General features: G+C 43.5%; 1 protein-coding gene across 7 annotated transcripts in view; it reads right to left on the reverse strand.

Annotated features, from left to right (window-relative positions):
• C7H10orf71 (chromosome 7 C10orf71 homolog) overlaps positions 1-25,051 on the reverse strand; it is a 38,852-nt gene continuing 13,801 nt past the window's right edge. The window contains exons 3-6 of one of the 7 annotated variants that reach the window (XM_050711800.1): positions 19,348-19,514; positions 13,013-13,243; positions 8,486-8,651; positions 1-6,681 (exon numbers count right to left, since the gene is read on the reverse strand). In XM_050711800.1, coding sequence (XP_050567757.1) covers positions 1,865-6,505 — 4,641 coding nt within the window. In that variant the 5' untranslated portion in view covers positions 6,506-6,681; positions 8,486-8,651; positions 13,013-13,243; positions 19,348-19,514 and the 3' untranslated portion in view covers positions 1-1,864. Of the gene's footprint in view, positions 6,682-8,485; positions 8,652-13,012; positions 13,244-15,868; positions 15,887-19,347; positions 19,946-22,795; positions 23,401-25,051 lie in introns of those variants that run through there. The other 6 variants (XM_035539526.2, XM_050711799.1, XM_035539603.2 and 3 more) reach the window with 6 other exon arrangements.

Genomic DNA, 25,051 nt, shown 5'->3' on the forward strand with positions numbered 1-25,051 from the left:
TTGGTTTGTTTGTTTGCTTTAATGCAGTTATATATTTTGTTTATCAAATTACCATTTTTTCATGTCTGTGCACAGATACTTTGTATCCATAGTCTCCCCTTGGACAGCATGCTTTTATTATGTCTTCTGATTACCTGCCTGCTTCTTGACTTGTGGCTGTTAAGGGCATTTACATTTGTAATATCAAATCAAAACCATGGCTTGCACACTCTGCTAGGGTTTCAGATTACATAGTATCTGTCTAAATGTACCATGGAAAACTTCAATAAATCCATTTCTCAGTATTTTAACATGATGACATTCTGCCCTACGCTGGATAGGCATTATGCAATATACAGTGAAAGCAGGTAACAGTACAACAAAAATGGCCCCATGTCAGTTTAGTAAAATATTTGTGACCAAAATAGAAGAAAAACATTCATAATAGGTGCCATTTATCTTAATATAACAGCCTGATAAGCCATCCTTATTCCTGAAACACTCTTGATTTTCATTTTTTTTTATTTCTTTCAAAACAAACCCTGTCACAGGGGAGACTGCATTTTCTGAATTCCAAGTCAAAATTGTTTAAAAATTTTAATGTCTGCAGACATTAATGTCTGCTCTTTGAACTCCTGTACTTCAATTTTAATTAGAGAAAACTATGCAAATGAGACGGGAAAAAGGGAAAACAATACTCCAAATTTAGATATTTATAAGCAGGCACATTACATTTTTCACCAAGGTTCTTCTACTATCTATGATGATAAAGAAGATCTTAAGCAAGGATGAGTTATAGTTTGATATAGAGCTTTCAAAGAATAGTGATAATTCAAAGAAGCACTTTTCTAGAAATTAGTACTTTGGATGTGTCGTATCATTTTTTTTTTCCTTTTTTTTTTTTCTTTAAATCACAGACTGCATGAGACCAAAATTAGAAACAACATTTTTCAGGTTTTAAAAGTTAGCACTGTATTTCAGTGGGAGCCTAAAACCAAACCAAACCAAAAAGCATTTCAATTATAATAAGCAAAAGTCTTCTCATCCTAACAAAAAATTAAATAATGTTAAGGCATTTCATTCAGCCTTGCACCTTTCCAAAATATTTCAGGCCAAGTATCAAGATAAGTTGAAGTTTAAATTTTAATTATAAATAACCCCTGACTCTAGAAGAGCATATTTGGAGATTATCAACAAATATAAAGAATTCAGCAGCTTGTTAGTGGATACTGCAAAGGTATATGAGAAGTCCAGAGCAGCTGCAAATGTATTCTGGTTGTTTAAATGTTTCTTTGATATGACTGCTGTATAGTGCATCCAGTATACAATCTTCTTGTCAATAACATCTGGGTAACCAGTGTGTGCAAAAAATGACTCTCAGGTTTATTATGGCATATTTGTAGCCATAGGCTTTCCACCTGTCAATACACTTCAAAGGCAGGGAGTGAGGAAAGTTTGTGAGATGCAGAATCTTTCCTAGGTCTCATAGGATGGACAGGATGGTTTCACAGGTTTTACTTTCTGTCATACATCATGCAGCCCATCTGGGCAAAAGGACACTTGCTTTGGCAATCCCAGCCACCATAATGGCAAAGCAGCAGCAGCAGCAAGCAGTGGCTTCATACTGTTGTATTCATTTTTAGCTGGCATTGCCCCTTTATCTCACTGATGATTTGGGACTTGCTCAATTTCACACTTCTTAAGAGTGATCATCACCTTGCATCTTTCAACACGGTCAGCTTTCGTTTTCCTTCCCACCCAAACCACAGCGAGGTTCAGACATATAGTGTTGTACAAACATAAAATCTGCATGTGCTTGTGTGTGCATGTGTCTGTCCAAATGGATCTTAAAAACACTAGCTGGCATGTTTTGTTATTTCAGTTTTCAGGATACCCCTTCAGCAACAAAATCATCTAAATCAGTGAGGGACACTCGGTCTGTATTTGGGGTTGGGCTCATGTCCTTTCCTAAGTGAACTTGAGTTTCTTCAGTGTCTTGGCCGTAGGAGTAAGAGACAGGTTCAATATAGGGCTGGGTATCCAAAGCTTCAGTGCATCTGTAATTCTGTTGGCCATCTTCGGGTGGTTCTCCTGGCACAGTCGGCATTAACCATGTAGGTTCAGAGAGCTGAGAAGGTGACTTCAGCACTGCTACAGATGAAGCTGGTAAAGGCAACACTCTAGGGTAGGAGGCATAGGGAGAACTCCTAATTTCAGAAGAGGAGGGCAGGTATAAATTCCCTTCCAAGGAAGGGACTGACACTTGAACATATTTGCCAGTTTCTGGGTCATAAAATGTCTTTAAATTAACTTCAGCTGGTAAATCAATTACATAGTATTGGCCAGAGTCAGGGTCTTGGAGGAGTTTACGCTGGGTTAAAGAAGGTGAAGGGCTTACTGCTGATCCACCACTGAGTCTTCCTATACTGGTTTCTGTAGGAGGAAATGCTGAGTGAGGGGCAGGATGGAGAGGGGAATATCCCAAGGGCGAGGGAGATACTAGTGCCTGTCCAGAATGAGAAGGCTTTCTCCCTACAGCATCTGTATGCTCTGTCTGATGTTTTTTCTGCTGCTCTTCCATTTTCTTTCTCCTGCTTGCCAGCTTTTTGGCCCGCCGCAGTGCCTTTTCTGTTTTTGGTGGCACAGCGGGAGGCTTTCCTGCTCCTCTCTCCCCAAGTGCCCTGAGCTCCAATCTCTCAGCTTCCCCTGCAGAATCAAGTAGATGTCTCTGCGTTGAATCAAGTATCTCTTCTGCAGAAATATCAGCTTGGCTCTTCAGTGTCATGTTCAGCAAGGCAGGGTTTATAGCATCCTCTGTTTCTCCAAGGCTAGAAATCGTTGGTTTATCTGATGGTAAACTGGCAACAAGTGAATGCATCGTGCTTCCCGACCTGGGTCTTGTAACAGCAGAGCATTCAAGACTGTCTAACAAAACCGGGCCACCTTCCATGTGTAGGATTTCCTCTAAAACTTCATGGGATACAGGAGAATATGTATGGTCCTCTGATATGGAGCCAGTCACAGGGGAAATTGTCTCCCTAGTTATTATTTTTTTCGCACAAGAACCACCTTTGCGTTTAGATAAATGATGGTTCTTAAAGTAATTTGTCTTTCTTTCTATGGGATAGCTGGGGTTGCTTTGTGCTTGGTCATTTTCCAGACCCAAATTTGGCTGTGTTAAGCTGTGTCTTGTCTTCCTAATCTGGGACTTCTCTTTACTGCTGCAGACGCTTTCCTCATTCATTTTCCCATCTTTATTTAACAAAGCACATGTCTCTTCATCTTCTTCCATCAGCTTCCCTAAGGAAAAGCTCTCTGTATCTTCCAGAAGATTGGGGTCCAGTGTTGCTGAAGTAGATCCAGACTCACTGGCATCTCTCTCTTTATCAGTTGCTCCTTCCCTCACATTCTGCTGCCCTCTGTGCCTCAATGCCGACCAGCCTCGCTCCTGGGCGTGCAACGTGTCTCGGGGCTGCTTGCTGTGTGCTGCTGAGGATGCAAATCTACCTTCCATTTCCTTATAACTGTTGCTCACTGTATCGTCCAGGGAAAAGGACCTGAACAGGGGCAACTTGACAGCCCTTATTACCTGAGGTGACCTGAATGTGTTATCTTTGATCATAAACAGACAGGGTTTGGATGAGCTTGAAGATGGTTGTGTTTGTGTCTCCTCAGACCTCGGGGTGGAGGTGTCCTTTACGCTGTCAGAAGCAGAATCCATGCCATTGGCCTCTTCCTTCTTCTCTTGCCTTATTTTTTCTTTCATCAAGCTCTTTTGTTCATTCCCAGTAACCCTACCCTCCCTACTCTCTGCTGCACCAGTACCAGAGCTGATACAAGCATAATATTGCAGTTCATCTTCCCCAGCTGCTTTCACTCTCTCCTCATGGCTTTTCTTACTGTCTGCACTCATTTCAGCCTTAGTCCGCTGGCTTTCTTGAAGGCTTGGCTTCTGTATCAGGGGATCCAGTGGAAATGGCTCCTCCTGAAAAGGCTGCTCTACTGTGGAGACAAAAGATTGCTCAGAAGAGCTGGGGCTTCTTTTGCCTTGTGCTTCATGGCCACTGACTGCCACGTTGCTTTGGATGTCACTGTAAGGCACGTCCTCTGCCGGTGAGAGTTGGCTTGGAAGGGTTCTGAAAGCAAAATTTTCATCCTGATGACCAGCCTGTCTCTCAATTTCCTCAGCTCGGAAGCTGGGTTTTTGCACAGGTTGCCCAGCTGTTGTATCTGCATGGCCTCTACTGTATGGCTTCAGTGCTGGATACAGCAGACTTTTTCTTAAATTGGGTTCTTCTGATTGATGTCTGAACATGGGGCAGTTTTCATTATCCCTTGTGTTTTTAACCAGATCTTTGTGTTTTGAATTATCTTGTTGCAAATTGTCTCCAGTTTGGTGAAATAAAAGGTCCGCTGTTGTCTGGGGTGAACTCAAAGTCAGGTAATTGTCTGTAAAGTGTCCAGTTAAATCAGTTTTATTGTCCTTTTCATGAACACATTCAGACAATACAGAAGTTATATCACTCGATTCGTCTTTCTCTGCAATATTTTTGTTACTTATTTCTTGCAAAGTTGACGATGAGGCATTCACTTTTATATTCTCCTGTATATTTTCCTTAGTCTTATTTTTATTCTCCAGGGCCCTTAACATAGGAGAAGGGGTATAAATGCTTTTAACACGCTTACGCACATCCTTCAAGTTGAATAACAGACTTGATGCTTTTGCCTTGTAACTATTCCGAGACCTGTAATCACCAAATCCGGTCGCCTCATCATCCCTCTCTGCCATGCTGTCAGTGGGAGGAGGTGTCAGTGGGATCAGCTCACCTTCCATGGGGTCCACCTCCTGCTTTGGTGGTATGATGGGTGTTAAGAGTTCGGTGATGTTGAAAGTGGGACTGGCTGATCCAGGGGAGTTTGCCTGTTTAGCCAGAGGAGTCACGTCCAGATCAGGTTTGACTCCAGTCATCTTTTCAGACAATGAGCATGTCTCATCGCTGGCTGTGAACTTCTCCTTTGAAGTCTGTCTCCTCTCATATGCCTCTTTTGTAGTCCTTGGTCTCCTCCAGGGTGGACAGATGGTGTCCTGTTGGGGACTGATGTCTTCCTCTTCAGTTAAGGTGGGTGGGTGACCTCGTGGAGGTGGGACAGGTGCCTGGGACACAGGTGAGGATGAAACCATCCTGGAGGACACAGACTGGGGTGAGACGGAGGCCTGGGACATGGCAAGGGGGGAAAGTTGTGCTGGCAAGGGGGGCAGTGGTACAGGAGGGGCTTCACGGATGGGGGGTGTTGGGAGATGGCTCTGCTGGGTGGGAGCTGCAAGAGGAAGCGCCTGAGGGACTGGGGGTGGCCGAGGAGGACCGTGGTGCACATGGATCCTAGGTGGGGGTGCAGGAGGAAGAGCAGCATGAAATTCAGTTCCTGAATGGAGGGGGCCCTGAGGTACAAATACAGCTGGGAGGGGGGTGCTGAACGCAGTTTCTGGTGGTGTTGGCTCCATCTGAAAATCTTTCTCCTGCTTCTTGGCAACAGTGGTCTTGTCAGGTGGCAATTTATGTTCGCTTGTGTGGGATCCTTTACTAAACGGTGCTTCTTCAAGATATATAAGACCTTCCTTTTCTGTTATTAGATCAACAAATTCCTGTTTTTCAGTCAATTTTTTATGATGGACTTTCCATGATTCAAAAGCACTATTCTCACTGTGAAGAAAATTGCCTTTTTTTGCTGGCTCATTAACTTTCATATTTTTGTTTTTCAAAGCCTTTTTAGAAGAACGGGAAAAATTTGACTTGGCTATTTTTGACATCTCAATCAGCACAGGATAATAACCATCAGAATCACAATAACTCAGATCTATTTTATTATGTCTTTTCTGTGGCTCGTGTTTACCAGTAAGGCAGTGGCTATCTTGACTATCCTCAGAAAATTCAGAAAGTTCCTTGTGGATGCTCAAAATAGCTGTGTCATCCCCGCAAGCCATATTGTTTCCATGATTTAATTTACTTTTTTGAAAGCTATTTTTAATGGGCTGCTTAATGGCTATCAGGGAACCTCCTGACCCTTGGTTTGCAGTCTTATCAAATGTCTTAATCAATGAGGACACTTTTGAAACATGTTTATTGTTCCTTGGACCAGGGACTGGCAAATTCAGCTTTTTCCTTTCCGTGCCAAGGGTACTATTTTTAGCAATCTTTTTCTCCTCCGGAGCATACTTTGGTAACTGCTGGAATGTTGAAGCCCATGTTGTATGTTCATGGTTTCTTGCTGTTAGCTTGTTACAGCTTGCTGTTAGCTTGATGGCATGGTTTAATGTCCCTGGATGAAATTTAGCAGAGAACTGGTGGGCAAGGTCAGGTGAAATGGCAAGATTTGGTTCATTGTAAGAGTCTTCAAGTTCTGCCACACACAGACTTCTGAAAGCCCGGTCTGTGAGGCTGCTCACCTCTCGGTCTGCATCATCCAGAAGACTCCCAATACTTGAGGAGTCACTGTGTCCTTCTGTATGTTTCTTATTTCCCTGCATTGTTCATGGGAGTCATGAATGAATTATCCAAACAATTAATTTCAGGTGTCAAACAGGCAGATGACTGTGTTGGGTAGCTCCAGCCGTTTGCAATTTACAAGCATAAGGGAATTCCTCCAGACAGTGCTGCTGCACATTGATTCATCTTATGGAACAGGTGAAGGAAGCTTTCTCCTCTGCAAAGCCAAAAAACATGAATTATCACTTTTATACAGTAACACTATTAGACAAATAGCATTTTCCAGATATACCAGTCACTGGCTAATTTGCTTCTACATATGTTCTAAAAAAAATGCTAGGAATGCATTAAACAACATGAAAAACAGTAATTATTTCAGTCAATTCAGGTAGCTCACAGTAGATAGTTTAGTTACTGGAAAGTGTCATTAAAAATTATTTCACATTAGATTATTTACTCTAGTTCTTAAACAAAGACTTAAGAGCGAAATTTCAAGTACTTTCCCTTGCATACCTCTAGTCACTAACACTTCCAAGTGCTGTGCAAGTGTTTGGCTAAGGAGGTTGGCCTTTTTTTTTTTTTTTTGGCCAGAAAAAAAAAAAGTAAAACAGTAATGAAAGAAGAGAAAACCTATTTCAACAAAGAATGTCATAGTACATCCATACTATGTCTAGAGAAATGAACTTCCTCGTGTCAGGCTGGAGCTTTGCTGTGACTAGTACCCTAAGCAGAGCCCTTGCTTGAGAAAGCAAAATGGCACTGCAGCTAAAGCATAAAGAATAATAAAAAATAATTTACTGTGCATTAGCATGTTCCAAGCAAATATTGCTGAGGTAAAATGCTTTAGCCACCCATATCCAGATATGGTTGGGTCGGTATATTGAAACTGAAGAGCCTGCTAATATCAACTTAGCCAGCAGAAGGCAGGAGTGCCTAGGGGACTCTAGCAGTCCCAGTAAAGGAGCACAGAGAACATTTGGTTTCAGTTCCAGAACTGATGAGAGCAAACGGTAACCCATTCCACACAACTATAAAATATCAGAGCCTTCCATTAATCCCTGGATACAATATCAAGGCAGAGCCCACAGCAATATCTATCTCCACATCAGCCTGAAGACAGGGTGGGGGAATCATTGGATGGAATGAATATAAGCAAAATAGACCCTTCAGCTATACTTGAAATGTATATTCTAAAACCCTTTAGAGTTTACTCTCTAAACTCTTTAGATACTTATTCTCACACTCAAGGGCTTGAACAGACTATTGACTAAACTGCAGTGAGATTCAGTTTAGAAGCATATTCAAGAACCATGTAAAACCCATTCCCTAAAGAAAGTCTGATCTGTATTTCCATTTCCTGGTAGAATTGCCTCATTAACTTGTGATGATCTGAAACAGCAAAGTTCACATCTACAGTAGCATCCAGCTTCTACACAGGTGGAGGTTGTCCCCATCTACAGGTTGAATCTACTATAAAACTGAGTAATGAAATCCATTTCATTTTAGACCCTCCAGGTGCCCAGATCCATGATTCCACTTTGTCATGTCTCCATGAGACTCTTGGAAAGGGCGCCTTTTCCCCATAATGACTCAGTGCTAGTCCAGGTATGAAAAGTCAGAGAAACCAGGCTTACTCAGCTGAGTTTACTCAGACAGTTCTTTCTTGAAATGAAAACACTCCTCATCTTCCTTTATTATTTAAAAAAAAAAGGGCAACCTATTTATAAATTTAAATTATCATAGTGAATCTTGATTCCATCCTCCCAGCTATACAATTCCAATGACTTATGCAGAACTACAGTAGATTTACACCAGAATAAAATGAGCTTAGTAGAGCTTCTCCATTTTACGTTGTACAAAGATTTTTCAAAATTGAGCTTCATTTTCTCCACCCTACATACATTTTTGCATATAACACAGCAAGAAAAGAAAAAAAAAAGAAAAAAAAAAGACCAGAGAAAGGCCATCCTGCTCTTGGCTGAGATGTTTAACTCATATGAGAGGGAAATACAGGTGCATACCTGCCATGCAATTTTGCTTCTCATCTCTAGAACTTCCTCTCATGCTCGTATTTGGCTTCATCTCTGACCATCTTTAGTGTGGAGGTAAAAACAGTCCAAAAATGTAGATTTGACAGAAGTAGTGTATTGGGATGTTTCCAACCTTCAGCATTTTTGATCTTGAGTTCTACAATTCAAAAACAAAGGCATTTGTTTGCATGAGCTGAAGATTTTCTCACATGCTCTACTTTTTCATTCATTTGTTCATTTACATTTTACAATGATTTCAGGAGTGATTTACAAAATTTCTAGCCAAGAGACAGGTATCCATCCCACACTGATAATTTGAGGGTTTGGTAGCTTGTGGAGTGCAGTCAGGTTCCTAACAAAAAACAGTCACAACCTTCAACACTCTGGTAGTCCCACCAGAGATCAGCTGCTGAGTGAGCAATGATTTCCCAGCAGTCTGCCCACTCTAAAGGGTGGGCGATTTCTCCAGGCTAAAAGGAGGGATTGGGACAGATGACTTCTCTCCTGCTGCTCTCTACCTCCCAGATGTGCTACCCTTCCAGAAGGACTGCAGAGGAAAATGTGTGCCTCCACTCCAGCTGCATCTGACTTCCTACTGGCAACAAGGACAGACAGATGTCCATCTGCTGGACTGGGAACTGAAGCAGCTGAGACCTGAAAACCCATTGTTTTTACTGCCTCTGTTGTAAAGGAGAGCAAAGGTGGACAGCTGGGATGGTGAGGGGCAGTAAACAAAGCATCTTTTTGCCTCCGCGCATGAGTCAGAATCAGGAGATGCTAAAGGAAAGTTCAGCTATGGCAGACATGCATTGCTGCTGCCCATTTGCTGGGGAGACTCCCAAGGATTTCAGGCTAGCTTGTCTAATACTTGCAAGACAATAGTTATTTCCTACAGGGAGTACTGCCTGGCACTAAGGTAGTGCAAACAGGACATAGGAGTAGGTAGGGTAGATTTTCCTGAAGGAAGAGCCTCCTCTAAGGAAACCTCTGTGTCAGTCTGCAGCAGTCAAAACATATTGGCAAAAGGGGCAACAAGAGCTTGCCCTCTGGGATGGTCTCCTACACCTTATCTGAGGAAGTAAGGCTGTCTTTGTTAGTCTAAGGACAGGCTTGTACCAACTGGAACTTTTCACAGTCTTTTTTAAGATTTCTGAAAAAAAAAAAAAGCAAAAACATAGAAACACCAAAAAATGCTACATTTGGTTGCAGACAGATGTAAAAGGGCATCCTCGCCGCAGAGATGTGTACTTGGTTATCGCTTTGCCCAGAGATTAAATTACAATTTCACTGCTTCTGTGGTACTCTTAACTGTGCGAAGCCAACGCAGCCGTGGGAGCATGTGATTATGTTCTGGCACACTCATCAACGGAGCTGTTGACTGAATTCCAGTGGCACAATGCTTATCACTATTTATTGGTGGTGATGCCTGAACTAGGAGGAAGCTTGGCTTTCAGATATCATGGACAGAGGTCTGAAGAAACATCTTGTCCCTTGTAAACTGAGAACATTTGCTGAAAAGTGAGTAGGGTAACAATAAACATGGGGATTGTGATGTAATCTCAGCAATTATTTTCCTAGATGGAGTCACTGTTACAAAAACAACTCAGCGCCACTGATTAAAGTAGAATAGCGACTGACACTGTCTCTGAAACCCTTGTGAAGATCCTTGTCTTGCCTGGACATAATATTAGCACTTGGGCAGTGTAATGTTTCAAGCTGGAAAAGATGTACCTACACCAAGTGTTCAAGATGCAGATCATTACAAGGACTGAATTGAAATAGCAGGACTGTACTGGTCTAACTATTCCTTATATTTGTATAACATCAGCTTCCGAACTGCTGGCCAAAGAAAGCTGTTTATAGCTGGTTTAGTAACCTGGTAAAATCACATTTCTCTGTCTATTTGGACAAGTATGGCAGCCTGCAAGCAAGGTACAATGTCTGAACTTAGCTCTGGATTCAGCTAGTTCTAAAATTTGGGATATGTGATTTTAGTCTATTTATTTTCAATACAGAAGAAAGCAAATCTTAACATTTGAAACTGCTTGGGAAATGCTGAGAAACATCTCAGGTGTTTTCAGTAGGCACCATCCGATACAAGCTACTGGAAAAGCTTTGATGAATGTACAGATTTCAAGGAGCTTAATCAGAAATCAAACTCCCTTCCCTTTTAAAAAGGAGGCTTTTTTCAGGGGCTCTCTTACATGCCTAGCAAGTTGTGATGAGGAGGTTAAGTTACAGAGACTATTCCTGGCCTGGCATAAACTGAATGTCAACTGTTTTCACTAGGCAGGAGCTGGGTGAACCAGCAAAGTTGGCTGCAGCGTGTGACATCAGTGCTGCTGCAATACAGAAGGGGATGGTTGGTTCCTCCACCCCCCCTTGGGCTGGTATTTGGCTGAAATGTTTTGCCGTGAGACATCGCGGTGGCATTTTGGCAGTGCCTTTGCAAGTTACATAGCAGTCTGAAGTCAGCAGCACTGCATTCCCCTTGAGGATGGGAAGGGAAGGGAGGGGGAGGGAAGTTTGGTATTTTTTTTTTTAAATCTTTGTGAGCTGGTTTCTTCATGTGGTGTTCTCTGTATGGCATCCATCCACAAGGAAGCTCAAAACCCAGAGCCCTGCGGTGACTGCTAGCTGCTTGGACTGCCAAGAGTGTGTGGGCTGGTCATACTGTGCTGCATCGTAGCCAAGTGCTCCCTCTGGCCTGCCCTAATGCATGGGCACCTCCACAAACACTGCCTTTTCTGATCAGTACTCAGGGCACATGGTCTGGGAGGAAGACCACAATGTCCTCACCAAGGAGTGGAGTTGCCTGGCAAGAGAGACAGTGATACTCTATCCACATTTCCCTGAACCATCAGGAAAGGCAGATTCCGCATTAAGGTGGTCATAAGGTGAAAACTGTTAGCAGAAGTCTCCGTTTCCCTCATCCAGCAAGATCACTTTCGTTTATGCTTTGTGGTCATAATGGGCAGCCACAGAGAGTTCTCCTGCTCAATGGAAGAAGAACCACTTTACTGAAATAAAAACACCTGCTCCAGCTGATGGTGGATGGAGAACTGGGGCTATCCTGCTTATATTGAAGACCCCAAACACTGACAAAAATGACTAGCACAGAACAAGGTGACTTCAGGTATTATGACAACTGGTCATTGCACTGGACAGCAAGGTGAGGGAACTGTGTGTCTGGACCACATCAGTGTAGACCAGGGTCCATTCGCCTTGTGGATTTGGCCCAGCAATTGTGTCTTGAACAGCTTGTCCTGGGCCAGAGAAGAGGAGACACTGTTCTTGACTTTGAGCCAACTTGTGTTCTCAGTTACACTGGTATAAATCTAGAGTCATGTTACTGACGTCAGTAGAATAACTGAGAACAGAATTGGTGACTCAAAATACATCTACTTCCTAAGCCGACACCGGTGCATTGTCCAGAAGGCTACATGAGTAACTGTAGCCACAGTAAAGAGAAATCCAACATCTCTGCAGAGACAAACCTCACCCCCGTGTGGCATTCAGACCAACATGAGAAGGAATGGGATTTGGAACCTACATGGCTACACCACATGGCTAGGCCACCAAATCATGTCTTCTGGGCAATGCTGATTTTCTAGCTGGCTTCCCTCACCACTGACAATAGCAGTGCATTTGTGGCACAGTAATTTTGATCTTTTCTGCAATTATAACTAGACTATCTAGACCTAAGAGTGGTGTGGTAGATGTTGTTCAATCCCAGACTGCACCAGCAGTGATGGCTGGCACTCTGAATTGCCACCTTGTGCACAGTATTAGCATCTGGAAATGTGTTTGCTTGTGTGTTTGTGTGCATGTGCGTGATGGGAGAACGCTCTCATTTAGATTGTCTTAGAAATTTCACATAGAATAAGATTCTGAAGAGAACTTTAATTACAAATTTCACAGATTTTTACAATATCTTTTAATTTCAGATAATTTTAATATTTTACCTTACAGGCCATGAAAAGTAACATGTAATATATACATTACTAGTTAAAATAGTCTATTATTACTGCCGCTAACTCAGAGATAGCAGGTGTTATTCCACATGAACTGAAACTATTCATTTTAAGTTCTGCATCAAACAATACTCTGATAGTGTTGTAATAGAGAGTGTGATCTTGTTTTGAAGTTTTCGTAACTAAATATTCCAGATGATCATAAAAATATATTCCAATTACATTTCTAGAGGAAATATTGTTAAAATGGATATGATTGTGATTTTCTTTGTTTAATCAAAACATATTTTTCTGAAGAAAAACAGTTTTTTTTTCTCCCAGTGAGCTCTTTTCAAGCTGGTGCATTTGTTATTATGGGAGCTGGAACTAGAGGCTCATCAGATTCACAACCGCAACCTAGTATAAGAATGGATAGTCACTACAATCTAGTAGAAGCATGAATGTAAAGAAGGAATATATGTAGCTGAGGACCATGTGTTATGTATCTTGCTCTGTGTCCTATCCCCAGAGGGAACCTCTTCCAGGCCCCAGCTGGAATGCTTACCTCTTCCGTTCAGACCGCAAACCTTCAGCCACTGGGAGATGAAGACCTCATGTGAAGAAAAATGGAAGGAACAGAGACTCCTTGCAACAGCCATGGAGAATCATGGCCAGTCTCTCTACCTTTCCCTTTCTGGTTCAATGGCAAAGACCCAACAGTTATTTCCAGCTGCTCTCCGGACTGCCTTTCCCAATGTCCTCCAAATGCCCCATCCTGCCAAGAGTCCTGTCAAGTCTGGAAGAAGGAGACGTCTCTCAGAAAGGGTCGTGTTTGGACTGAGGCTTCCTTGCCACTCCTGCTCACTTCTTCCATTGCCTGATCCCTACCCACTGCCTTTGTAGAGTCAGTAACACACAGAAAGGATGGGGGGAAGTCAAAGGCACATAGTACATGACTAACAGAGGCAACAAGCAGGTGTAGCACTTGACAAACAGCACAACTCTGCAAGAATCACAAGGCAAAGGCATGATGCTTCTCCCATGACTTGAACTTAGCACAGACAAGTGACATTTAAGCAACTGAACCCAAACAGTGCATTTCTTGGCATTAAATGTCTGAGTGGAAAAGGCCACTGTCTGTAACTAGGTCAGTCATTATACGCTGAGATATTTATACAGCTCCCCAGTAATATGGTACATGTACACCTCATGGCTATTTATCCGTACAAATTCTCCTGCTGCAAGCAGGATTTATGTCTCATTTACACATCAGTAGCAAAGACCCTGCCTCAACCAACTGATTTGTCCAAGTTCAATTAAAGCATCTGTGGTTGGCCAGGGAATCTAATCTATGTTTTCTGAATCCCACAAGAGGAGCTTAACCTTCAGCAGTTAAGGTAAAAAATGTCTTCACATTGCCCTTCGTGGAGTGTGGTACTTTACCGCAAGACTCTGCAAGAGCAAGGGGAAAGCTTTATGCTGTAAAACTCTTCAGCTGAGTACGGTGATGTAGTTTGGTGTTATATTATATAGCGAAACCCATGCAGATTTGCAGGTGACTGACTTACTGTAAAGCCCTCAGCTTCTCCTCAGGTTCCTGACATCTCTATCTCTTTCTGAGATCATGAAGACTCAAACCTTCCTCACCAGTTTGAGGTAATGACTGACATTGCATTGGTACAGTCCCTCCACAGAGCACTGACAGGATTTTGGCTAATGAGATAGGTATTCACCTCCTTTCATTTAGTCTCAAGCATGTCTTAGCGGATGAAAGCTTGTTTTTACTTTCTGAGTGTAGGAAAGGAGATTTTTCCATAGCAGAGGGAGAGTTACAGAGTGCTGCAGCATTGCAATGGCTAGAGACAAGAGAGGACAGGGAGGAAGGGAATTAGAAACAGGGACAAGAGAACAAACACAATGGCCTGGTTATCTTGTAAAGGAGTGTGCTGGACAGTCCCAGCCCTACCCATGAGAAAATTCTAATGATACCAGCAAGTGTGCTAGATACAAGAGGGAATCAGGTGTATTCTCCTCTGTGACCTGCACAAAGAAATCTGCAGCTTGCATCTAGCCATGCTGCACTTCTCTCTCTGGGCTGGGGAACCTGAAACCACCTCCCACTTATGCTGGCCCTCCCCTCAGCTCCAGCACACCGATACCATCTGCACTGACAAGTTTACACTTAGACGGTTTAAGCCTCTTGACAAGGAGAGTCTGACCCACACCCACTCACACAGGATACTCAGGAAATAAGGCTTGCAGAAAACAAGTATTATTTTTTTACTGGTGGTCTCACCTACTCCTTTCTTTTATATATTCTGGTTATTTGCAGGGTTTGGACAGGGATTTTGCTGACTTTATTTTTTATTTAAAAAAATCAAGCCATTTGTAGGTTCAAAACTGTTTCAAGTTCTAAGTGGTTTTATGACCCACTGAATTCCAGAGGATTTAGGGACATTCAATATCCTGAAATACCTGGCCTGTGTTACCAAAGAACACTTCCAGATACATCAGTCTTGACTTTGGAAAGATGCAGAACTTCCTAAAGATCTTGTGAGACACAGAACTTCACAGACTTTTACAAAATAAAACTTCTAATTCAAAACAGACATCAGGATGTATAGCCTAAATAGTTTCAAGAGTTAATCCAAAACAGTTTCAAGAGTTAATCTAAAACAATATGCAACACATTGTCCCCAGAGTCCAGTGCAACTAGTAGTACCCCAGAGAAACACACATTATGGAAGACACACCTAAACATACAACAGGAGATCAGAGGGGACACAACAAGGCACTGAGGAGCATGTCAGCACGTGGCAGCCTGTGGCAGGCACAGTGCTTGCCAGCTGCACTGTGAGCCTTGCTACCCATGGCCGGTCTCCCTTGACTTGCAGCTAAGGCAGTCCTTTTGGATGACAGGGTGCAGGTCACTGAATAAACTGTCCATAACTGGATGGCAAGAATTCACATACCCTGTTTTATTATCTTCACACACCCATGAAGCAAAGGATGATGTTCATACCCTGTGAGCTGCCTGAGGACATTAAAGCCAAACCCAAATTTAATTTTCTTTACTCCAGATTTGCACCAGAATGAATTCATCAGCTCAAGTGAACCTTTGCTAGATTTACAGAAAATTAAGGCAGGGCCAGGACTTCATTAATACAATCTGTTAACAATATCCAGCATGATGCAAAACGAGTCTAAAGAAAGAGATTTTAGGAAAGACCCTGAATTTCCAGGCTGTCTGAGCTCTGCCCTAGTAACATCCCCACATACAGAATCAGACCCCAAGAGCTCAGATGGTGAACATCAGGCCAACAGATAGGGATATGCACCAGAGCAGGGAAAAGAAAGTGGAAGCTTTTGTTTTCAAGATTTTCCAGCTCAGGCTACAGGAAAAGAGAGATTTCTTACTTACACCTTGCTGCAGCTTTCAAATGTAGTCAAGAGAGCTCAGTTCTTGAGCAAGACACGCGGCAAGCAGGATAATACATGCTTCTAGATAGGCCAGAGTGTATGACTTCAGCACAGAGCCATCCCTATGCTTAACATTTTTCCTGCAATGACAAACTGCACCTCAACCATTTGTGATGCTATCAGAGGCATTCCAGCTTAAGGACAAAAGCTGTGGCCTCCCTTACCTGTGCCTGCCACCTGAAAGCTGGCTATGGGACAGCTATCTACCTAGGGGAAGACTTTGAGAGGGCAGGAGGGAGCCCACCCACCTGTGCCCCATGTATTATCCCAGAAGGCCACACTATTTTCCTTCTTTTCAGCAGCAAAAGCCAGCCAATGGTCTCCTCCTGAAAAAGATGGAAGCTCCTTCCAGTTCCCTCTTCAATGTGAAACAGGGGTTCGTTTATTTTCCTGGGAAACGAAGACTCCCTATTCCTTCCTATTCAGGCATTGATTCATTGCTGTGGTTTAATGGTGTGTCCCTAAGGTACTTCCTCATTATTTTACAGTTAATGCATATACTAAGATGTTTCTTGTGATTATCCTGTAAATGATATACACAAAAGAGAGAAAAAGACAAGAAAACAACAGGAGTTTGAAGCAGAATCCACCCTTGTTCCCTAAGAGAGAGGCCAATGGCTGGCTTGATATAGGGTAGCCCAGGGTAGCCCCCTCACTCCCTCAGCAACCTCAGTGATGTTGTCATCACACCTGTAATATACCTCAACAGAGCAGAAGCTGTCAGAAGGGTGCAGAATTGTACAACGGTCTGTAATGAAGCTGAAAGGCAAACCAAGCCGACGTTAAGGTGCAGCAGCTTATGTCTGACCCAGCTAACGGTGACAGAGGCGTATCTGAGACTGAGGATCTGCAGTAGCTGTCAGCTGCCAGATACTGCTGACTGCGTGGTAAGGTGTATCCAAATGTTAACCACACACACCTCTTTCAGAGACACTCCCCAAACTTGCAGGAATTTTCATCTCTATCTTTTTCAAGTGGAAAGTGTGAGTTAGGTGGCCTTTGGGTACCTGGCTCTGTCATAGCCCTGTCACAGTTCCCAAAACAGCTTCAGACAGTGTGTGTAAGCAACAGGGAAAGCACCCCTGAAACTATTGCGATGTATCTAGGTGAGAGACTGAAAATAAATATGCATCATTATTTGACCTGACTGGCTCATAGGAAGGTTGGTCTGACTGTTACTAGATGACTTAGATTAATCATTACTAGCTAATGCCTTCGTGTATATCATTATTTGCAAGCACAGAAGATGGATGATAAGGAAACCCAAGACTATAATTAAATATCTGTTTTCTATGCCTGTCCAAAGAGGATCATTTGGTCAGGGATAGGGAGACCTTGCTCCTAGAGAAGGGTTGTGCGCATGGATTCAGTACTGCCTCAGTTTCCCTGGGGCTGCCAAGAGACAGGAGTCTCAGTAGCACTCTCTGATCATACACACTTGAAAGACATAAAAGCCTGGCAAGCAGCAACGTAACGACAAATCACCAAGCTCAATATGTGCACACACACACATATACCTACTGATATGTATCGGCAGCCACTGACACACCCAAAATCTTATATGGGCTTTATCAAAGAGGCACAACATTCTCTCCAAGGTGAAGCTCCCGTACCAGTCCACACATGCGCCTGCACTACGCTCCCTTTCACCACACACCTGTCAGCTGGCTCAGAGACCGCAGGTCCCAAAACGAGACCCTACCTCAAGTGATGCATGCTAGCTCTGAAAGCAATGAACTCACCCACTTGCTTAAGGTGGACAAGGCTGTGTGTGCCCTGGCTCCCCGGCTGCATGCAAGCTAGCACAGCCAAGCCTACAGCTAAAAAAATCACTTGCAGATTTTCCCTCTGCCGGCAACTTTGTGTGTGTGTGTAAAATCAGCTTGACTAAAGAAATGAAAGACTGATGCAGAGGAGTGTTATTTCTACCAGCCTGGGTCACAAGGTTAGTTGGCTTTTTTCCTGGTCTTGGAGGGATTTGCATTTTCCTTTGCCTTTTGCACAGCTCTAGAAATGCAAGCACAGACGAGACAAACATTTCAGAGAAGCAGATGGGATTAAGAGGCTACAGTGTGAAATTTCCATGTGCTTTTGCTTTGTGTTGCAGTGACACAGTTACACCTGCATGCCTCCACCTGGCTGAGGCCTCAAGTACATAGGTGATTGCCTGTTACAACTGTTTTGTTAAGTAACTTGTGAATATGCATGTAATTTAAAAACCCTTCCAGTGACATGCACAGAAGGACAGAGATTTGGGTGTTTTTGGCCCCCCAGATACTACGAATCTTTAATTTGTTAGTATTTTCCACAAGTCTTAATCTCTAAGCAATTAACCAAGGACATTTGCTTTTTACATGGTCAGTTCTCTGCAGAACTGGAGGAAAAGAGCCATGGGCTTTGATCCTGACCAGAAAGCTTATTTCTCCTTCTTATCTCTTCTCACTTCTCCTTCCCTCCCGCTTCCCCCCCAGCAACTGCAGGACACCAGCAAGGGACCCTCTAAACAAGAGCTGTTATAAAGTCAGCCTCAGTCGGCTGCTTTGGCCTGGTGCTAGAATGCTTGTCCCTGTTCAGAGCTAGTTGGACTGCCTGTTCACAGACCATTAAAAAAAAAAAAAAAAAAAAAAAAAGTATAAGTGATTTAGATTCTCAAGCTCTGTTTCAATTATTTCTGTCGTTTTGCTGCTGAGTTCTGCGCTAGGCTAACAACATGTAGTTCCTTAGGATGGCAGATTAAGAAGTTCTGCAACAACTGGACTCAGAAAAGCTTATGCCATTTAAGAAATTTTCCAGTGATTAAAATTGGATACAAGTCATAGCCACAGTCATTTATAGTGACCTCCTAGCACTGCCTAGGTATTTGAAGTATTTTACTTTTTCAGGCTCTATAGCACACTAATTGCTGCCTATAAAATATTTAAACTGTTCTCTTCCTATTTGTTAAAAAAAAAAAAAGAAATAAAAATGCCTTCAAACTCCTACACAAATCACTAAAGTTTGTAGGAGTATCTTATCTCTAGGCAGTAATCATCTGGAAAATAAAATCAATGTATATTTGCTTAACGTTGCTTACAGCACAATGTGCGGGACAATTAAATGGAGCTTCATAGCAATTTAGTGGTCTTTTAAAACAAAAATCATCCCCCTTTACCAAACAGTTATGTTATAAACAGTAATCACTGCATACAATTCTATATGTATGTCTCTTTCCATACACAGACTTTTAGAGGCAATCCTGCATTTCTGAGAGCAGAAAAGAGCTGGACAAAATGAAAGGACTTTCCACCTCTTATCCCTGAAGAAAAATATAAAAATGCTGTTTGATTTTTCTCATCTGATCAATTACACATTCACACGCTCAGACACCATCATTCGTCACCATTTCCAGGTTTTAAAAATGCCCATATGCGTCCCCCTTACCTTTGGTGCTCCAGCTTCCTGATCAGGGGCAGTACAGTGCTGCGCTTTCTTCCTTTATGTCAAAGCCCCAGCACATTTTACAGCAGCCTGCTTACTATTAGCACTTCCCATTATTTACGTGTTTCAGACTCTTCTTCTGAACATGGTTATCTTAATAGGAACAGTCGCTGAAAAATAAATAAGCGAAAAATAAAAGTGGAGGAGCTAACCCTTGAGTCCTCACAGACCTGCCCAGCCAGGTGAAGTGGAGTGAGCAAGGAATCCAAAGTTAGTAAAATGTATTTAAATAGTTATCAGGCAAGGGGAAACCAAACGGAGATCATGGTGGGGAAGAGGCAAACATACGTATTGGAATAACCATGCGGTGTCAAGTAACAGACAGATGAAACAAACAGTCATCAGCTATTTTTACATTCAGATTCGCCAGTGGTAATGCTTCAGAGATAACTAATACAGAAAGTAATGGCGTGCGATTGGCTTGCTGCTGCCAGTGATTCAAGCTTGAAAGCACCGCATTTTTGTGTCTCCAGGTGGGAGTCAATATGTTTATGAAGGTCACCATTAAAAATACCGTACAAGAAGTATGGACATGAGTAACACATTACTGTCCTACCAGTGCCTTCTCATAAATAGCTCATTTCATCATCAGGGCTGGACAAATGTGTCCAGTGTTCTTAGAGTAAGGACCCCATTCCACCCTCCTTCCAAAGCAAACAACACCAGAAGCCCTCCCGGGAGGCACATGCCAGCATTGGGTTTCATTTGGCAAACTGCAGTAGGATATTGAATAATAGGGGAAATATGCCGTGAAGTCGGCGAGCTAAGCTTTTGTACAGCAGATATAAACAATGGATTGCCCCCCGTGCCCTGCTGAGGGCACAGAGCTCCTTACTGAAGTCGTGGGGCTCTCCTGGGGCTCAGCATCACCCTGGACTTGAGCCACAGCCCGCAGCAAAATGAAGAACCTCCTGTGATTATGGCCCGGCTCCTGCTTCTATGGCAGAACAGGGCTCCATGTGAACCCAGTGCTCATTTGCATTTTAAAAAGAGCTGCTAATTACATTGCTACAGCAAGGGCAAAGCAACAACTACGCCGAATCCGCTGCCTGAGATTCTCCAGGATCCGGCAGGCTTGGGACGACCAGCAACTCCCTGTGACCCAGGAGCAGAGTGAGCCCACCTATCCTTGGAGGGGCAATGGCCTGCCTTCCCCGCAGCGGCCTTCAGCTTTGATTTCCTCACCTGGGAGAGGTGTATTGCTCCCCCCATGTATCCCGGCAGGAAAATGTTGCAAAGCCTGCTCTCCTGGACTCCTGGTCTATGCTTTTGGTGCTGCACTGCTTCCCCTAATTCATCCTAAACCAAACACATGCATTGCCAAACATCAGGGCACTTCTGTTAAGTTCTGGTCCCAAACTGCACGCTCCAACAGCTTCTTATGCCCTGCACCATGACAGCACTTACACACTGAGATCTGGTGAATGCATGCATCACAGCACCTTTGAGCTGAGCCATCTGAGAGAACTGCAAAAACATGGGGTTTGGGATGACAACAGGCAGTGGAAAAGCAGTTTTCGGGCACTTACTGACACGAATGTAGGCAGAACCGTCTGTATACGTGTGCCTGTCTCTCCCACACATTTCTGAAGAGGGGTGGAATGTATTTCTGGAATACTATTGCTAAAAATAAACCCATCCCTGCTGTCTATGAAGAGAGGCAGGTATAGCCCGGGTTTCTGTAAGCCCGTGAACTTGTGAACTGCTTAGAGGCTGAGGCACAACTAAAAAGACTCCCATGGAAATCGATTGGAGCTGCTTGTGCAGAAGGGTGGCTGGTTGCTTGGAAAAGCCAAAAGAGGCCTCTTACAGGAAAGCAGCTGGAGTTAGTGCTACCCAGAATGATGAATGTGCTTTTCAGACTCCAGCTTTGAATGGGCTTGAATCTTGGGACAGGCGTTATACTTGTTCAAATATGACGATAATAAATACATATATTTGCAAATTCAGTGCTCAGATGAGACTCTGGGATCAGATGGCCTGCCATTAAAATAAAACCACTTCTGGGGAAAATTACTGAATAGCACACAGCAAACACAACCCAGTGGCACATAGATGTTGTTACCCTGCTCCCAAGAAAGTTAGAAAGCAAAAATTCCTGCTGCTTCCTCTCAGTGAGTGTAGAGCAATAACATATCGCAATGAACTTATGTAGACAGCTATTTGGACTGAAATTCTAAATTTATATGAAAAGAATATGCAATTAACACAAATATGTCAATGGAAAATGAATGTATGTAAGTATAATGAACTCCATCTTTCACACACAGACACACAGATTTGAAACTTGGTATACTTGGCAAGGCTGAGAGTACAGACGTGAAAGCCTTATGCAAGAGCAACATTTTTCAGGATTTTCTGAATTGTGTCCCACCCATTAACACTTTTTCCAGGGAAATAAAGGGAGTTCTGCCATGCTCAGAGAGCCAGGTTTTTCCTTTGTTACCTTAGCTGCAAGTCCCAAAGAAACAGTACACAGACCCTGACGGGTTGAGGTACCGACCACATGCAAAAAGTCCCTGGTACATGGAAACCAGAAAGTGGAACTGATTATAAACAGAAATGAAAGCATGCCACCCTAGACTAGGAAAATGCAAGCATCAAACTGCCTTGGTTGTAGAAAGTAAATGGTTTCTATTTCTCTTGGAATTAACAAGGAAGGGGCCTACTTAATAACCCACCTGAGCAATGGCACTATACTGAGCTTTCAGTTGTTTGCTTAGAGCCCTTTTTGCCCAGCAGAGCAATACAGGTTCAGTCCTTACCTCACAGCCACAGACTGAATGATTTATTGAGGGCTACCACAGTCAGTGTAATAACTTGGTCTGGGGGCGCTGGACAGACAAGAGCAGAGCATGGGCTGGCCAGAGCAGCCCCAGGGGCAGATCAGCTGAACACACTTGACAGAAGTGGTGAACCAGGGACTAGAACACATCCCACTGCAGGACAACACCGTCACCTGCTCCACATGTTGACCTCCAGGCTTGCAGGCAGGTATTGCTGTGCTCTGCCTGAAGGCTTGCAAGGCCTGCATTTCTCCAGGGGTGTTGCTAGCACCTACGTGTCTGTTTTTGCCCTGGAGAAATGCAGCATTGCAGTGCTGAGCAAGGAGTCATGGTGCAAACCAGGCACTGTTCCACCTGCCTCCTTGGGACAGCCCAAGCCCCTGGGGTTGATTACCAGTAAGGGGGCTCCACCTCCATGAGACATGTCTGGATGCAGAAGTGTCTGCCAAATTCTGTCCCATGCCTGCAGCATGTCAGCAGCCTGGACCCAAACCCTTCCATGCTCAAGCTGATCTGAATGCATACCTCCTCTGATGATGAAAATACAGTTTCTGGGGAGGGGGTGCTCAATTTGTTCCTCCTCTTGCAATCTCTGAATTTCATACCTTGCTGGAGGAGACAGAATGCCTGATGGAAGCTGAAGTCTTCATCTTTGCAGTCTCCTGTAGGAGGCATTGGACTTGCCTGAGCATCTGCACATTTTCTCCTAAACAGGAAAGCACCACTGCTTCCTCCAGCAGCTGGATTTTGTGCAAAAGGTCTGGTCAGACCAGCACCACCCCCCTTCCCTGACTGCAGGAGGCAGCAAAGGCCTGAGGGTCCTGAGGGAAGAAGGTGCCTCACTATAGGAATTTTCTCACCCAGAGAGAAACCAGATTAAAGAAACATTTTCTGCTCAGCACCTCCTGTTAGCCAATACAGGCTGTGCTGCACCTGGTATCATGGGAGATGACAGAGATCTCATTGTGGTCCTCTCTGCTGCATCCAGCCTCAATCCACATTGAGGTTCAAACCACCTTCTGTCCTGACAAACCCAGCAGAGAATATGGAGGTGAGGACAGAAGCGAACCATCCTGCAGCCTCTTCCCTTGTAGCCGTTTCTCCACCTTGCTAGAAGGGCTGTTTATCCTCACTCTGTGCAGAATTTGGGCAATGAGGCAGGTGCAGGGCTCATCCACAGACATTCTTCAGGACTACTCCTCCATGTTCAAACCTTGCCAGCAGCTGGGTTTTATCAGTCTTAGCTCTGGGGACTCCTAGAGCTCTGACAAGGAGAGAAATTCAGATTTATGAAGTACTTGGAGCTTTCTCTATCTGCCCTTCCTGCAACTTGGAACGAAGCCTGGCAAACTAAAAGTTCTCTGCAAAAGGAAGCTCTGGAAGAAATTTCAGCATGAATCAAGAAAAAGAAGTATTTCCTTGATTTTACTATTCATAATTTTACAGTACATTTTTTAATACAATACAGTATCAAAATCATTTTTAGCCTACCTCTAAAAGTACTGAGAGATTATTTTCCCACAAACAAAAAGCTATAATTTTTCCCTAAAATCAGACTTCTCCTGAAACCAACAAAACTTACTACATCTCAGCTTTGACTGCATTTGAGATCCCTGGCAGACATTGTTTCCACCACCATCTATCTTTTAAGCTCTACAACTATGACCTTAAACTCAATTTTAGAAGAATCTCTACAGCCTGATCTGCTCTCTGCTGCTGTCAGTATCACCCAGCCTCAGCTGACTCAGAGACGGCTCTCCTGGATTCCAGCCCTGAACACCCAGCCTAAAGCTCTGGGAGATTCCTGGCTGTGGCTGCAGACTGGGGCTCAGCAGCCCTCTTATGGCTTTTAGGGACAGAACTTGCACTTGAAGGACTCTAACGAAACGAGCCGCAGTCACAGTTTTGGCAAGGATGTCAGTCACAACCACATCCTACCTATTTCCCCCAAATTAAACTGACTCTGCAGTCAGGAGCAAAGTTTTGCTCTTGGCAGTAAGAGACAGTGGTGTCACATACATTGATCATATCTGCAGAACCCCAAAAAGATGTTTTTGTGCAGCTGTTTCATATTAAACGCTCTGCCAAGAGCAGGAGACACATGTAGCAGAACAGAAACCTACTACAGGAAATGCTAAACATCAGAAGATGGTTAAATCAACCTGCAAATAAGGGTCGCAGCAAAGCACTGTACTACCTGGGCCAATCTAAAATAGCCAAAAGACACATCAGGTACCTATCTGCTCTCTGGGCACCAAGGTCACTTGGAAATCTTGCCTTTCTGAGCCATCGGGAGTTGTCAGTGAAATCAGCAGGAACTGAGAGCCCTTTGCAGTTTGGAAGAGTTTCAACCTGTCCCAGGATGGGCACCAGAGCAGATTTTCAGCTAAAGGTTGAGGAATGAGCGCACTTGTCAGATGAGGGAAAACATACCTGTGAATAGCGTGAGTGATCTAAAAATCAGTCCTCTGAAAAAAAAACATTACGGAAAAGCCAGTGACATTTAGAGATGTTCAGACAAATGCATTAGGCATTTTATAAACATAGCTCTAATCCCTCTGAGTTAAGAAAAGAGGTGGGAGGAATGTGGAGTTACTGGCCTAGCGTAAATATTTCCTATTTACACATCACAAAGCAAAAACCAGAGACCACAGGCTGGACGGCAATGATGGGAAACATAAGCTGCTATTTTTAGGGAATCATATGAGAGCCCAACCAGCTAGAAGTCTAGTCAACTTGGAGGAGTCACACGGCTGCTCTCAGAGCCCTTTGCACTGTCTCACCCCTCGCAGGCAAGGTAGACAAGCCAGTGGGATTTTTTCAGCCCCTCTCCCCACCTCACCCAGATTTCACGAAGTACT

Source organism: Cygnus atratus, chromosome 7 (assembly GCF_013377495.2).
Source record: "Cygnus atratus isolate AKBS03 ecotype Queensland, Australia chromosome 7, CAtr_DNAZoo_HiC_assembly, whole genome shotgun sequence".
NCBI lineage: Eukaryota > Metazoa > Chordata > Aves > Anseriformes > Anatidae > Cygnus > Cygnus atratus.